At 46.8% G+C, this 13,020-nt stretch overlaps 1 protein-coding gene across 1 annotated transcript in view; it reads right to left on the bottom strand.

Annotated features, from left to right (window-relative positions):
* UIMC1 (ubiquitin interaction motif containing 1) overlaps window positions 1–13,020 on the bottom strand; it is a 92,193-nt gene that overhangs the window by 13,982 nt on the left and 65,191 nt on the right. Inside the window, exons 11-12 of the mRNA XM_015412528.1 lie at window positions 5,000–5,078; window positions 2,302–2,440 (exon numbers count right to left, since the gene is read on the bottom strand). Of these exons, the coding sequence (XP_015268014.1) occupies window positions 2,302–2,440; window positions 5,000–5,078 (218 nt within the window). The remainder of the gene's footprint in view (window positions 1–2,301; window positions 2,441–4,999; window positions 5,079–13,020) is intronic.

The following is a 13,020-nucleotide window of genomic DNA, read 5'->3' as shown; positions in this document are numbered from 1 at the left end:
AGAAATTACATTGCCTGAGCACTTGCTCTGCTGCCGTGGATTACGACCTCACCGTCAGAAATAAATCAGTGAGGAGGCTGCACGCAGACCTCTGCTGCAAACAAGGGAATAGGCAGCTACATCAGAGGGGGCTAGGGTGCCAGGAAGCTGAAGCCCCATTGAAGTGTGGCAACTGTACATGACTGCCGAGCATGGCCTGGAAGAAGATCAGCAGCCAGAACTAAAAGAAAGGTGCCTGCTGGATCATCTCACTACAGTGTTTGGAGCTTGGCACTGACAGTAGGTCCGGACACACCATGTCACAAACACCAGATGGGATGGGAGTGCGTGCTTGCCACTCATAAGGCAGGCTACCTTCCTTGGCTGCGGTGTGACCCTCTCGTAAATTTTGGTCTAGCTTTTTTCAACTGAAAGCAAGTTAGTCGTGGTGTTACCATGCGAGAGCATTTCCAGCCCACCCAGCGGCCACCTTCAAGCTGCAATCCCAATTGCTGTCCCTATCCAGAGAACACGTCCCAAGTTAATTTCCCAACTTCACCTCTACCTCCATGTTTCCTTTCCAATTCATTCCCCATTTTTATATGTGTTTTAAAAATGTTTTCCCTATGAATTTGTTTTTGCATGAGTGCACATTTTAAATGTACATGCATCCCCTCCCCTGAATTCTGTCTGCTAATATTCCCCTTTTTAAAAAAGGTTTTAGTGTGATACAGAAATATGAGGAGATTCTGGACCTCACTGATATGTGCATCTCAGAAAGGCACAGAAATGCATTTCCTTTCTTCAGCTGCCAGCCAGCCTACAAGCAAGGGTGATTTTGCAAGTTTCATTGCTAAATGGAAAGGTCCACATTCCACAGGTTCGGCCTGGCCCTGCTCAAAGTTGTAACCATGAGCAGGGAGCATCTCCAGGCTTGACAGAAACCTATTTGCATTTGCTGACTGAAGCAGTGAAAGAAATGGTGTACCCCTCTCCTGTAGCGGCTACAGCCATGAATCTTTGTAAACAGACAAAACAATGTTGTGGAATGAACAGATGAGCCACAGTGTGCATTGTCTCAAAGTGAACATTGTCTCAATAGAACAGTGTGCATCGTCTCAAGGTGGAGTGCAGTACAGTTGCTAACCACAAAGAATAACTGAGGAACATACAATAAAACATTCGGATTTTGGATGGATATGCAGATAAATGAACATCTTGCGAGAACTCAGAAACAGTGTTCCCTCTAAGCTGAGTTAGTGTGAGCTAGCTCACAGTTTTTTAGCCTCTGGCTCACACATTTTTGTCTCCGCTCAGGAAGGAGGGCTCGGGGCAAACTAATTTATGCAGCAGCAGCCAAATCGCTCGCTCACAACTTTAATGCCAGTCGCTCACAAAGTAGAATTTTTGCTCACAAGACTCCACAGCTTAGAGGGAGCATTGCTCAGAAGTCACCTCAAGATTAAAAGATGGGGCATCAATATTCAGGGATTCATTAAGAATCAGTTCCTCAGTAGAACAAATCTCTTTGAAGGCAAAGCAGTCTTCTTTGGGGTGAGAGAAGCGTATTTCCTGCAGCATTCAACCTGCTGGCACGGACAGAAGGGAATGGAATGCAAGTTTGCAACAGGGAACAGGAATGTGTGCATTATAGGCTGCAAAGATGCAATTGCACAAAGACTGGTAAAAACCACACCAATTTCGCCAAAACTGCATGTCTCTACACCCTCAGAAATGAGACATTTTGGCCCGGATGAGCAGAGCTGACTGCCAGTGAGTTGCACAGATGTCTATGTTGCACAATCCCTTAGGTTACACCATTGAGGAATGTTACTTTCCAAGTGCGAGGAGCGGAGATTATTTTTTTTCTACTCACAAAAGAAAGGAAGCTGTCCTGGAGCTCCTCCTTTATCAAGCACATCAGTGACTTCTGCAGAAATAACGGAGAACAGCACGGACAGGGCGGCGTGTATTTTGTGTGCTCAGAGATCTGATTTCAAGGGACAGAAGGCTTCTGAGACTCCCATCTTTTTAGTAGCTCGCTAGCCCTCATGGATATGTTGGGGGTGGGGGGACACAGCGGACAGTATTTGCTCAGGGATTGCTGCAGTAGTCACGGACCAAGACCTTCCAATCTTGTCTTAAGGATTTTGGGTGAACGATATCATCCTGTTTTCAAACTTACTTTTGTGGTTAGAGCTACCAACCCATCACAACCTCCCTTGAGAGAACAAGACAAGACAAACGCAGGTCAGCTACCGGGTGCACGAAAGCATGGCTTATGGCATCAGCAGCAAGTCTCACAGAGTGGTCCAACCTCACCTTTGCACGCCGCAGCCTCCTGCCACCCTGGGTTCCGTTAGCGCTTTTGGAGCAGCTCTGGAGTTGAAGGCAGCCATCAACATGCCTCTGGTACTCCTTTATCGGCACCAGAGACTTGCAGATGTAACACTTCTCATATCTGCCAGGCCAGAAGAGAAAGGAGTGCATTAGGATTCACTCTGCTTTGAGTGCTTCTGCAAACCATTTCACGGATAAGGCATGTCAATGAAGCTGGATGTGCACAGCAGGATGACCAATAAAGCTGGCCTGTCGCCAATCAAAAGGACGGAGTGATTAGCAGTTTCCCCCCAACTGCCTCTCTGTGTCCTGCTGCTGTAGCTGTGGGATGGTAATGAAATCAGCTCCCCTAACTCTCTCAAACAATGCAGATTTCCCTTCAGATATAAAGCACCCTGTCAACACAGCTGAAATGAAGTGTTATGCTTTTGCAAGAGAGAGTTACATTTTGCCCAAAAAAGCAAAACGAAGCAATGTTAAATCAGAGACCCCTTTTTCTCTATCTGAATGAACTTGTCTAACTGGCCATTCAAGCCTGTCTGGGCACTGTCTCCCTTTTACAGCCTGAAGCCTTGAGAATGCACTATAGGATGCAGAAATGCCAACCTCTCTCCTCCGAGTGTCACTCCCACCAGCTCATCTGTGGGCAAGGGCTCCCCTCCAGCTACAAAACTAGTAGCTTTGCCCACAGCAGTAAAGGAACCTGGGTCCTGAGAATGATGCCGGACAATGGGAATGAGTGTAAAAATGGAATTGAATGCAGCTGCTCGGTCAGAGGTCCTGTGCTGAAAGAGTTTGGCAAGCCTCGCTATTCTGTGGCATCTACAATGGGTCTGAAGAGCCCCCTTCATGCTACATTCTGCAGTACTTTTCCATATTTTCTTTCCAGTCGTTGCTGATTACCAAGATAATGTGTCTAAACAGAAGCTGTCCTCTCTATAATTAGCCTAATTCCATTAGTGATGTTGCCATCCACTGTTTGTAACAGCAAAATTACTTCCATGGCTGGGATTTTTACTGTCAGATCCATTCTTATGATGCTGTGTGGGTGGGTGGTGCAGGAGGAGGAGGGGCAGCAGCAAGAGGGATTAAACAAAATCTTCTCCATCTGAACAAAGTCTAAATTTCACTAAGGATATCGCTACAGGTGCCACTCTTGCCAGCCATCTCCATCACAGCTTCTGTCTGGCATGCAAACACAGATATAGCATTCAGACCTGCCCACCCAATGTACCCTCTAAGCTGTGGAATCTTGTGAGCAAAAATTCTACTTTGTGAGCTACTGGCATTAAAGTTGCGAGCAAGCGATTTGGCTACTGCATAAATTGGTTTGCTCTGGGGCCATCCTTCCTGGGCAAAGAGAAAAATGTGTGAGCTGGAGGCTAAAAAACTGTGAGCTAGCTCACACTAACTCAGCTTAGAGGGAACACTGGCCCTACCTACTCTTGTGGCTTGTCTGCAGCCTAGGGTGAAAGACCATAGCTCTAGCTTGTGGTGGTTTAGGCTTGCCTTGATATTCACCTGCCCTGCCTTGTACCCAAGCTATACATGGTGCTGCAGTCAGCTGTCCCATGGCAAGAAAGTCTGCCCAGACTTTGCAGGCCCCATTTTCTTCCCCGAGCTTGCTATCAGGGCTTTTACTTGCCAGCTACTTTCACGGTAGCGATGTGAAATTGTACCTTTCTACCATACTGAAACACAGATTTCTGCAGCTGTACAAGCAACAAGCAATCCCTTCCAGTCCTGGAGAACCAGAGAGAAAGCAGGCATCCTTGTCACGTGATCCTTTTTTGTGAAAGAAGAAATAGACAAAGGCAGTAGGGAGAGAAACAAGGGAGGGGCACAAGGAAGAAGAAGAGAAGAAGAAGAAGAGATTGGATTTATACCCTGCCCTTCACTACCGAAAGGTGTGTCAGAGTGGCTTACAAACTCCTTTCCCTTCCCCTCCCCACAACAGACACCCTGTGAGGTGGGTGGGGCTGAGAGAGCTCTTGACAGAAACTGCTCTTTTTCAAGGACAGTTCTTATCAGAACAACGGCTTGCCCAAGGTCATCTGGCCACGTGCAAGTGGAGGAGTAGGGAATCAAACCCGGTCCCTCCCAGATTAGAGTCCGTGCACTTAACCTCTACACCAAACAGACACCAGCTGAGACCAAACAATAGCTAGCCATTAACAGTTGAGGGCCATCTAATTTTTCTGCTGTGACCAAGAAACCTGAACCCAGGGTGGGGCTGGCTGGGTTCCCAATGTCTCCCATTGAGCTCTGTGGGATAAAGCCAGAGGCACTGGTCTCAGTGATAAATGGAAGAGGGAAGACACTGGAGAGAGAGTGAAGAACCGGAACTTCTCTCCCACGTAGCTAACAGCATATAAAAAGCCTGTGGGGAAACCATGACAGATCAAAGGCTTCCAGAAACAAAACACAGAGTGGAGCAAAGCAAGCTAAAGGAGAATGAGAGGCAAAAATAAGCAGAGAAAGTCAGATGAGAACCAGATGGGTTTTTGCTTCACAGGAGGCCTCTCAGATTCCAGGGGGAAGCATGGTGGGGAGAGACAGGCACCAGTGCAGCCAGCTGAAAGAAGTCATGCGGACAAAGACGTCCACGAGCGGCCCAAAATGGAGCCTTCCCGCAAACTGAAGAGAAAAGGTGCTGTGAGTTGGCAGCAAACCTACTTACTTGCCAGCGCCTACAGATTGTGATGTCTCTTTGCCCCAGGCAGCTCTGCTCTTGGCTTCCCTCTGTCGCCGTGTCATCACTTCAAAACAAGAAGAGAGAGAACAGCTGCTTGCCAGGCACCACCTCTCTTCTTAAGAACCGGAGGAGGTTTTGTCAAGCGTCCCAACAAAATACACAGTGCAGAGTTTGGGAAAGCATTTCAAAGCCCTCCCGGCCAGTTCGTTTGAGGACATCACAGTGGGAAAGGTGAGAGGAGGACTAGGGTAGAATGGCACTGCCTTTCGTACTGCAGCGGAAGAGCTTCCACCCAGAAAGAGCATTTGCTAACTTTCTGTTGTTCTGACACAAACATAAAAACCCAACGACTCCTTTAGAGTTAGCTTGTGAGGGCTTACATGTACCCCCCCCCCCCCCCACTGGTCAATAACCTGTAACTTGATTGCCATGTTGACATGAACTCTGTGGGCAGCCTGGGGGCAAAGGGCTAAATATCTGTTTTGGAATTCAAAATAAACATTCCCTTTGCTTATTTGGCTCCCTCATAAAGTCAGAGCAACCTCAAAATGTAGGACCACTCTATGCAAGATTCAAGAGCCCTGTCTCCTCCGGAACTATGCTGTATCCCTAAAAGGTGGGACATCCTCTGGTTTAAGTCAAGGCTTGGTTAGGTGGAGCTCAATGAATAAAGATAAAAACTGTATACAGTACAAGGCATCGAATGGGCATCGAATGACAAGAGGTCAAAGGGGGGAAACTTGTACTGAGAAAGGACTGTGTTCAATTAGTGTACAATCGCCAAAATATCCTGTTTCTATTCTTGGATAAATTCTCAGCAGATTGGGCACACTTGCATGCATTTACTTAAAGGTACATAATCAATTTTGATTAAAACCCTTGATTTTGGCAGACTTTGGAACTTTTTGGCAAGGACCTAGACAGTGGAGGGAAGGGATGTGTTGGACAGCAGGGGGCTAAGAAGAAAAAGAGTGATGGAAAGAGGGAAAAGTTATTTCCTATTCAGGTTGTACAAATTGTTTGGCTTAATACAGATCTAGCCTCTGACTAGATGCTATGTCCAAGACTCCATTTAGTTTCCCACATCTTTAGCTGATGCTAACCACACTCTCTGAACTTTTTCTTTGCAGTCATGAGGACTAGAAGCACACTTTATCAAAAACAGCCAAATTTTACATTTCATTTTGATGTACATATGCACAACCCCAAGTATGGGTAATGGCTCTTCTTCTTTTTTCTGAACAGAAATGGCAACAACAATGGCATCAAACTCGGTGATATACATTTGTCAGCAAGCCCAGTCAGACGCCCCAGATTTTCTCGCCAGACATCTGCGAGAAGAATTTTTAAACATTTCCTTCATCTAGTTGAATTCCTCTCGTTGTATCCCTGTTGACAGGCCACCAGCTAAGCTACTTGGGGAACACATCCGATAACCTCAGCCATTTCCACCAGGGTGCTGGAGTTTCTAATGCAGAAACAGATGTTGCTTTAAGCACTCTTGGGCAATCTAGCAGAGGGGACAGTGTATTAGAACACTTTTACAGCCTGGTATCAGATCTTCCTGTGCTCTATACTCTCATTAGGAGAAAGGTCTGAATCAGTGTTATAGGCGCTATAAAACTGTTATTGTTTGCTCAACATCTGCTGTAAAGTGGGTGCCCACAGAGTTCAGAATAGAAAGATTCCTTATCATTGCCAGCACAGCCTGGGCCTTGGAGCATACATTTTGACTCCACGGTTTCTAGGTCCCTGTTCTCTTGGTGGTTACTATAATGGACCGTTCATCCGCTAGTTTTAATGGATGCACTTTCCAGCTTACATGCTGCAGTGACCAGAGTGCATTCTGTGTGCTCTCTGAGTTGAAGTTTACAGTTGCAGGAGGATTCTGGGATATCCATTAGAAATGGAGGGGGGGAGAGAACTGTGCCTTCACCCCACGCCCAAAGACACTGATCAGTCATCTCCTATAAGTCTGACTTGGATCCAAATCAATGACCCTGGGTGCAAGAGGTTTTCCTGCCCTGCTGTTAATCCTGGAGTCACTTGACACTCCCAGAGGGCTTTTTAACAAGCCTGTTTGCAGCAAAAGCAGAGCAGTTCTCAGGCCCAGTGTGCAGTTGTTAATATTCCTGTAACAGTCTCTCGTAGAGTGCCTTGTGCACAGCTCAGGTGTTAATCAGTGCTATTTTTTTCTAGGAGAAGAGAACACATCTGGCACAGCAAGTCTGCTAGAAACCTTTGGGACTGGCACTACAGAAATGCCAGGAAAGACCTCCAGCTGCGCTGCCAAGAGCAGCAAGAAGAACAGGGATGGCATCGCCAATAGGCTCACTCGATACAGACAAGTTGGCCCGCTCCCATTCCAAATGCAGACCCCAGTAGTGCCGCTGCATGATTGTGCCAGCAGAGCTCAATTCCAGCGGAGAAAGCACACGTAGAACAAGGTTCCTCTGGAGAAGTCAAGGGGTGGGTGGGGGGAATCTCCTTAGGAGAAGCTACTACAAGATAAATACCCCCTCAGAACAAGAGCAACTGTGCGTTGCAACAAGCACAGCATCTCCCCTCAGAACATCCTGCAAGGCTACAGTCAGACATGGCTCACAATGTGAACTGTAACCAAATTAAAACTTTATTGGCTTCGGATTTCCTTCTGTCAGGACAAAGGAAGCTGGCCTCCTCCTGGCTCCTCTGGACGTTATCGCACCCTATGCTGATGCACGTCACTTTGGCTAGAACTTTCCTTCCACATTGAGACAGTGTGAGAATGTGAGGCAGGATATTACAGGTAGGTTGCGCATGACTGCATGTGCAAGAGGAAAGGGGCTTTGACATGGAGCAAGCTCAAAGTCCTCTTGCCTTTGCTCCTGCACTGAAATTCATACCTGGTTCTGGACTGAAAGCTGATCAGTACCCTCTCCCTCCATGCTTCAGGTGGGCTTTTTTTTTTTTTTTAAAGGCCTCTCCCCTCCAAAGCACCTAGCAGAATGATCGATGCCAGTGTTTGTTTGAGGCTTTATTTTTAAGCTATTTCTCACTTAATTTTTTTATACTTTGAAATCTGCCCAATAAGTCAGCACCAACAGCAGTCCTGCTCTGAGTGGGCGTGGAGAGGGCAGCTTCAGTGAGAGACACAAAGCCCAGCCAATCAGAACGTACTAATCTGGCTTGCCAGGACAGGTTCCCTTTGAGCCCAATCTAGGCAAGATGAGTATTTGTATGTCAGAAACAGAGTGAATGTAGCCCGCGGGCGGGGGTGGGTGGGTCTCACCACTGAATCCCTGAAGCAGCCTTAGATTACTCTCCAGGAGAGAGCAGTAAGTGGCTCCCCTGAGGCCTGCACAGTCTTCCAGTTCCCCAGAGGATTCCAGCTCTCTCTCTTTACAGTTATGAAAGCAAGAAATTGCAAGTAGATAAATAGGCACCACTTCGGAGGGAAGGTAACAGCGTTCCGTGCGCCTTGGTGTTTAGTCATGCCGGCCACATGACCACGGAAACGTCTTCGGACAGCGCTGGCTCTTCGGCTTTGAAACGGAGATGAGCACCACAACCCTAGAGTCGGACGCGACTGGCTTTCGAGCAAGGGAACCTTTACCTTTTACTCTGTACATAATAGCTGTGCATCACTCACATCCAGGCCTTTGCAAATACCGGAGAAATTAGTATCCTTAAATGATATCAAGTGTCTTGCTATGCTGGCTGTCCTTTTTTTCCCCAACAGACATCCAATTGCCTCTGTGCAGAGCTGCTTCTTCCTGCATTAAGTGTCTATTCTCATTTAACAGGCATACTATTTCTGCGAGAGTTCCTATTAATGGAAAGAATTCCTTTTACATTGGCCCTTCTAAGAAGTGGTGAAGCTCTTCCCTGCCCCGGTTGTTACCTTTTTCTTTTTTAAAAAAAATGCTGCATCAGTGCCGCTTCTCTTGGTGTTGAAGCTCTTTTTAAAATAGCATCAGCACCAGCATGGTTGCAGCTTAGAGAAACTTAAGGCTGTTTCACCTTGCACTTGAGACATGGCTGTAGCAAGGAGGAGGACACCCTGCCTTGATCTATTCTGAGGCTGCATGTCTTCACCAGTGTTCCCTCTAAGCTGAGTTAGTGTGAGCTAGCTCACAGGATTTTAGCCTCCAGCGACACATTTTTGCCTTGGCTCAGAATGGATGGCTCCAGAGCAAACTAATTTATGCTGCAGCCAAATCGCTCACCCGCAACTTTAATGCCAGTAGCTCACAAAGTAGAATTTTTGCTCACAAGACTCCACAGCTTAGAGGGAGCATTGGTCTTCACCAATGTGGTCTGTGCAGTGCTGCTTCTTCCTGCGTTAAGTGTTTGGGGGAATGAAGTCAGAGGCTTGTCGAAACCAAGAGGGCTTGATCCCTGTCAGTCTTCGGCAACGTTCATGGCAAACATTCCTGGAAATGTCTGGAGACCGCCACATCTAAATGGTTTTAACTGTATTTATTTGGAATTTTACTGAATTGTATTTTATGTATACATTTATGCTGGTTTTAAAGTTGTGTGTAAGCCGCCCTGAGCCACTCCGGGGGGAGGGCGGGATAGAAATTTAATAAATAAATAAATAAAATAAGATGCAATAGTACAAAAGGAGGCAGTGTGCATACGTGCAGAAAGGGACACACCAGATAGACATGCCACAAAAGACACAGGTTAGTTTAGTGGAATTTCCGAATGGCTTAGGTGTGCAACTCCATGAGTTCTTGTAGCAGACAAGCAACTCAGCCACAGCAACGGGACGCACAAACAAGACATGCCACTGTGCCCAGTGGAACAGATGGCCTTAAGTATCATCCAAGATGAAATGGCTTTTTTAAGGCTACAAGCTCAAACAAGAGCTAGTGAATTTACAGTAGACAGTAAGAGAACAGTAGACTGACAAGTCAGAGAGGTTCCTTTATAACAGAAAACACTGAAAGATGTTAGAGTTTATAGTACCAGAGACCTCTAGAGTAAATCCAATTAAGCTGTCCTGAAAGTGGATCATTGACCTCTGAAGCCAACGGTGAGGAGGAACTACAGCAGGCTTCTCTGAGCAGATCAAGAGGGAGGACGTTGAGCGGCGCTTTGATTTTCTTCCACACTGTGCTACTGCCCTGATCACAGGCCAGCCAAATACAAACCACATAGATCAGGGGGGGAAAAACCCTAGTCAAGTGCTGGGAATGCAAAATCCAGAATTTTCAAACTCAGATCAGTCAGACTTGGCTCAGCAAGCCTGATGCAAGCTTGTAGCAGCTTTTTAAGGATTTGTATTCAATGAAAGAGCATTAGCTAAGTCTGTAGATGGGAGCTTAGTCAGGTTCACAGTACTCACAGATAAAAAAAAGCAAAACAAAACCAATACTTCCATCAAGATTCAGACTTACTCTTTACCTGTGTTGCTCACAATTGCAGTTGTGAGTCCCTGGTGGCAATTGCTATGTAAAAGCCCATTAGGAGCCCAATTTGGATTGGGACCACAGTGCAGGGGAGAGAAATTTTGGGAGCTGAAATGGCCTAGGGGGAGTGATGGGGCAAATAACCCCCCACAGACCTTGGGCTGTTTCAGCTCCCCAAAACAGCACAGGGGTGGAAGGCCAGAGCCCTCCCCCCACTGTGGTCCTAATCCAAATCTGGCTCCTGCTGCACTTTTATACAGGAGTTGCCACCGGGAACTTGAAGCTGCAGTAGGGCTGCAAGCCCCCATAGTGAACATGTGAAGCATAGTGTTAGTTTGGCCTCTCAGTTATCAAAAGGCACCAACCCTGCCCCTGGGCCATTTCAGCTTCCAAAACTCCTTCTCCCTCTGCAGTGTGGTCCCAGAGGATGTAGTGATGGCCACAGCTTTAAAAGGTGATAGATTCATGGAGAATAAGTCTACCAATGGCTACTAGCCATGGCGGCTGAGGGGAACCTCCACGTTCTAGGGATGCTAGTCTCCAGGTGGGGGCGCGGGATCCCCCAATTTTGCAGGCTCCTGCCCACCCCCGGCCAGCTGACTGGCGGGGAAGCCCTGCCCCCAAGAGCAACCACCAGTGGCCACCCCTCTCCCTTCCTCCCTGCAAGATTTAAAGGGCCCTCCAAGCTGATCAGGAGCTGTGGTGGCTCAAGTGGTTAAGACGCTGAACTGCAGGCTGTGGAAGGTCAGTAGTTCAGCAGTTCGAGACCCGGGTTGCCGCATGACGGAGTGAGCTCCCATGTCTAGTTCCAGCTCCTGCCAACCTAGAAGTTCGAAAGCAAGAAATTGCAAGTAGATAAATAGGTACCACTTTGGTGGGAAGGTAACAGCGTTTCGTGCACCTTGGTGTTTAGTCATGCCGGCCACATGACCACGTCTTCGTGGAAACGTCTTCGGACAGCGCTGGCTCTTCGGCTTTGAAATGGAGATGAGCACCGCAACCCTAGAGTCGGATTCGACTGGCTTTCGAGCAAGGGAACCTTTACCTTTACCTTTTACCAAGCTGATCAGCAGGAGCATGTGGCCTGCTGATCAGCTTGTAGGACAAGGGAAAAAGAATGTGATTTCTGAATGTGATTTCTGACACTCTCTCTTTGATATATATATATATTGACAGCTGTCACTGTGCCTTTAAAAAGTTGAATCATAATACATTCAGATCTTGGTATGTAACCTAGAATCTTCTGATTGGAGAAATGTATAGCAGAACATATATATTTTATAATTGCATTTTTTGTAAAAGAATATTAAGCAAAAGTATTATTAAAAGCCTTTGTAGAGGGAATTAGAATGCAATAGAATGGAATGCGTATTTAGAAGTTGCAATGACACCAAGAGCCAAGTTTAATGTGAATCACAGCCCTTATCAGCTAGCTCTCCATAAGCGAGGCTAGAAAGGGTCCCAGTGTTCTCTAATGTTCCCATTGTTCTGAAGACCAGATAAGCAAGTGTAATTATTGACACCAGTGAGAGATGCACTGAATCAAATGATGCCTCCATGATGTTAACTGCTTGGTACCAATTAGAGATTCTTTAATGTGTAAATTATATGTGATGTCACTTGGGGTACAGGACCTTCTGCCCTTCCTGGTTATGGTAGAATACAGCCTGAAATTGCTGAAGTGCTAAGGTACTCAGCCCTGTATTCCCTGTTTCCATTGCAATAAACAGATATTAATCTAACTCATTGGACTCTTGGCCCCGGGAGCACACGGGCACAGATTTGTGCACCAGAACCTGGCGACCCAGATGCATCAAGCTGGAGGGCCCTTTAAATCTTGCAGGAAAGAGGCATAGAGGCAGCCGGTGACTGCATGCCTGAACTCCAAGTGGCGAATTCACTGCTTGGAGTTCAGGTGTGTGCCCCCCCCCCCCCGCTTCTTGCAAACAGCATTTAAAGGGTCCCCTTAAATGTTGTTTGCAAGAATTATAGAATCACAGAATGTTAGAGTTGGAAGGGACTTTGCAGGTCATCTAGTCCAACCCCCTGCACTCTGCAGGCGTATACTGAAAGATAGCCCTACATACCTACAACATACCCAAAAGATGGTCATCCAGCCTCCGCTTGAAAACGTCCAGCGAAGGAGCATCCACCACTTTTCGAGGCAGACTGTTCCACTGCTCAACCACTCTTACTGTTAGGAAGTTTCTCCTGATATTTAGCCGGTAATGACTCCCTTGTAATTTCCACCCATTAGATCTAGTCTTGCAATCCGGAGCAAGTGAGAATAGATCTGCTCCATCTTCTACATGACAGCCTTTCAAATACCTGAAGACTACAATCATGTCCCCTCTAAGCCTTCTCTTTCCCAGGCTAAACATACCCAACTCTTTCAGCCTTTCCTCATAAGACTTGGATTCCAACCCTCTCACCATCCTGGTTGCCCTCTTCTGGACACGCTCGAGCTTGTCAACATCCTTCCTAAAATGTGGTGCCCAAAACTGGACACAGTACTCCAGGTGGGGCCTGACCATAGCAGAATAGAGCGGAACTACCACCTTCCTTGATCTGGACACAATGCTTCTGTTAATGCATCCTAATATTGCA

The sequence above is a fragment of the Gekko japonicus genome, unplaced genomic scaffold (assembly GCF_001447785.1).
Source record: "Gekko japonicus isolate JY-2015 unplaced genomic scaffold, Gekko_japonicus_V1.1 scaffold100, whole genome shotgun sequence".
Taxonomy (NCBI): Eukaryota; Metazoa; Chordata; class Lepidosauria; order Squamata; family Gekkonidae; genus Gekko; species Gekko japonicus.
Note: the sequence above shows the minus strand (reverse complement) of the source record. Positions and strands in the feature narration are given on the sequence as shown.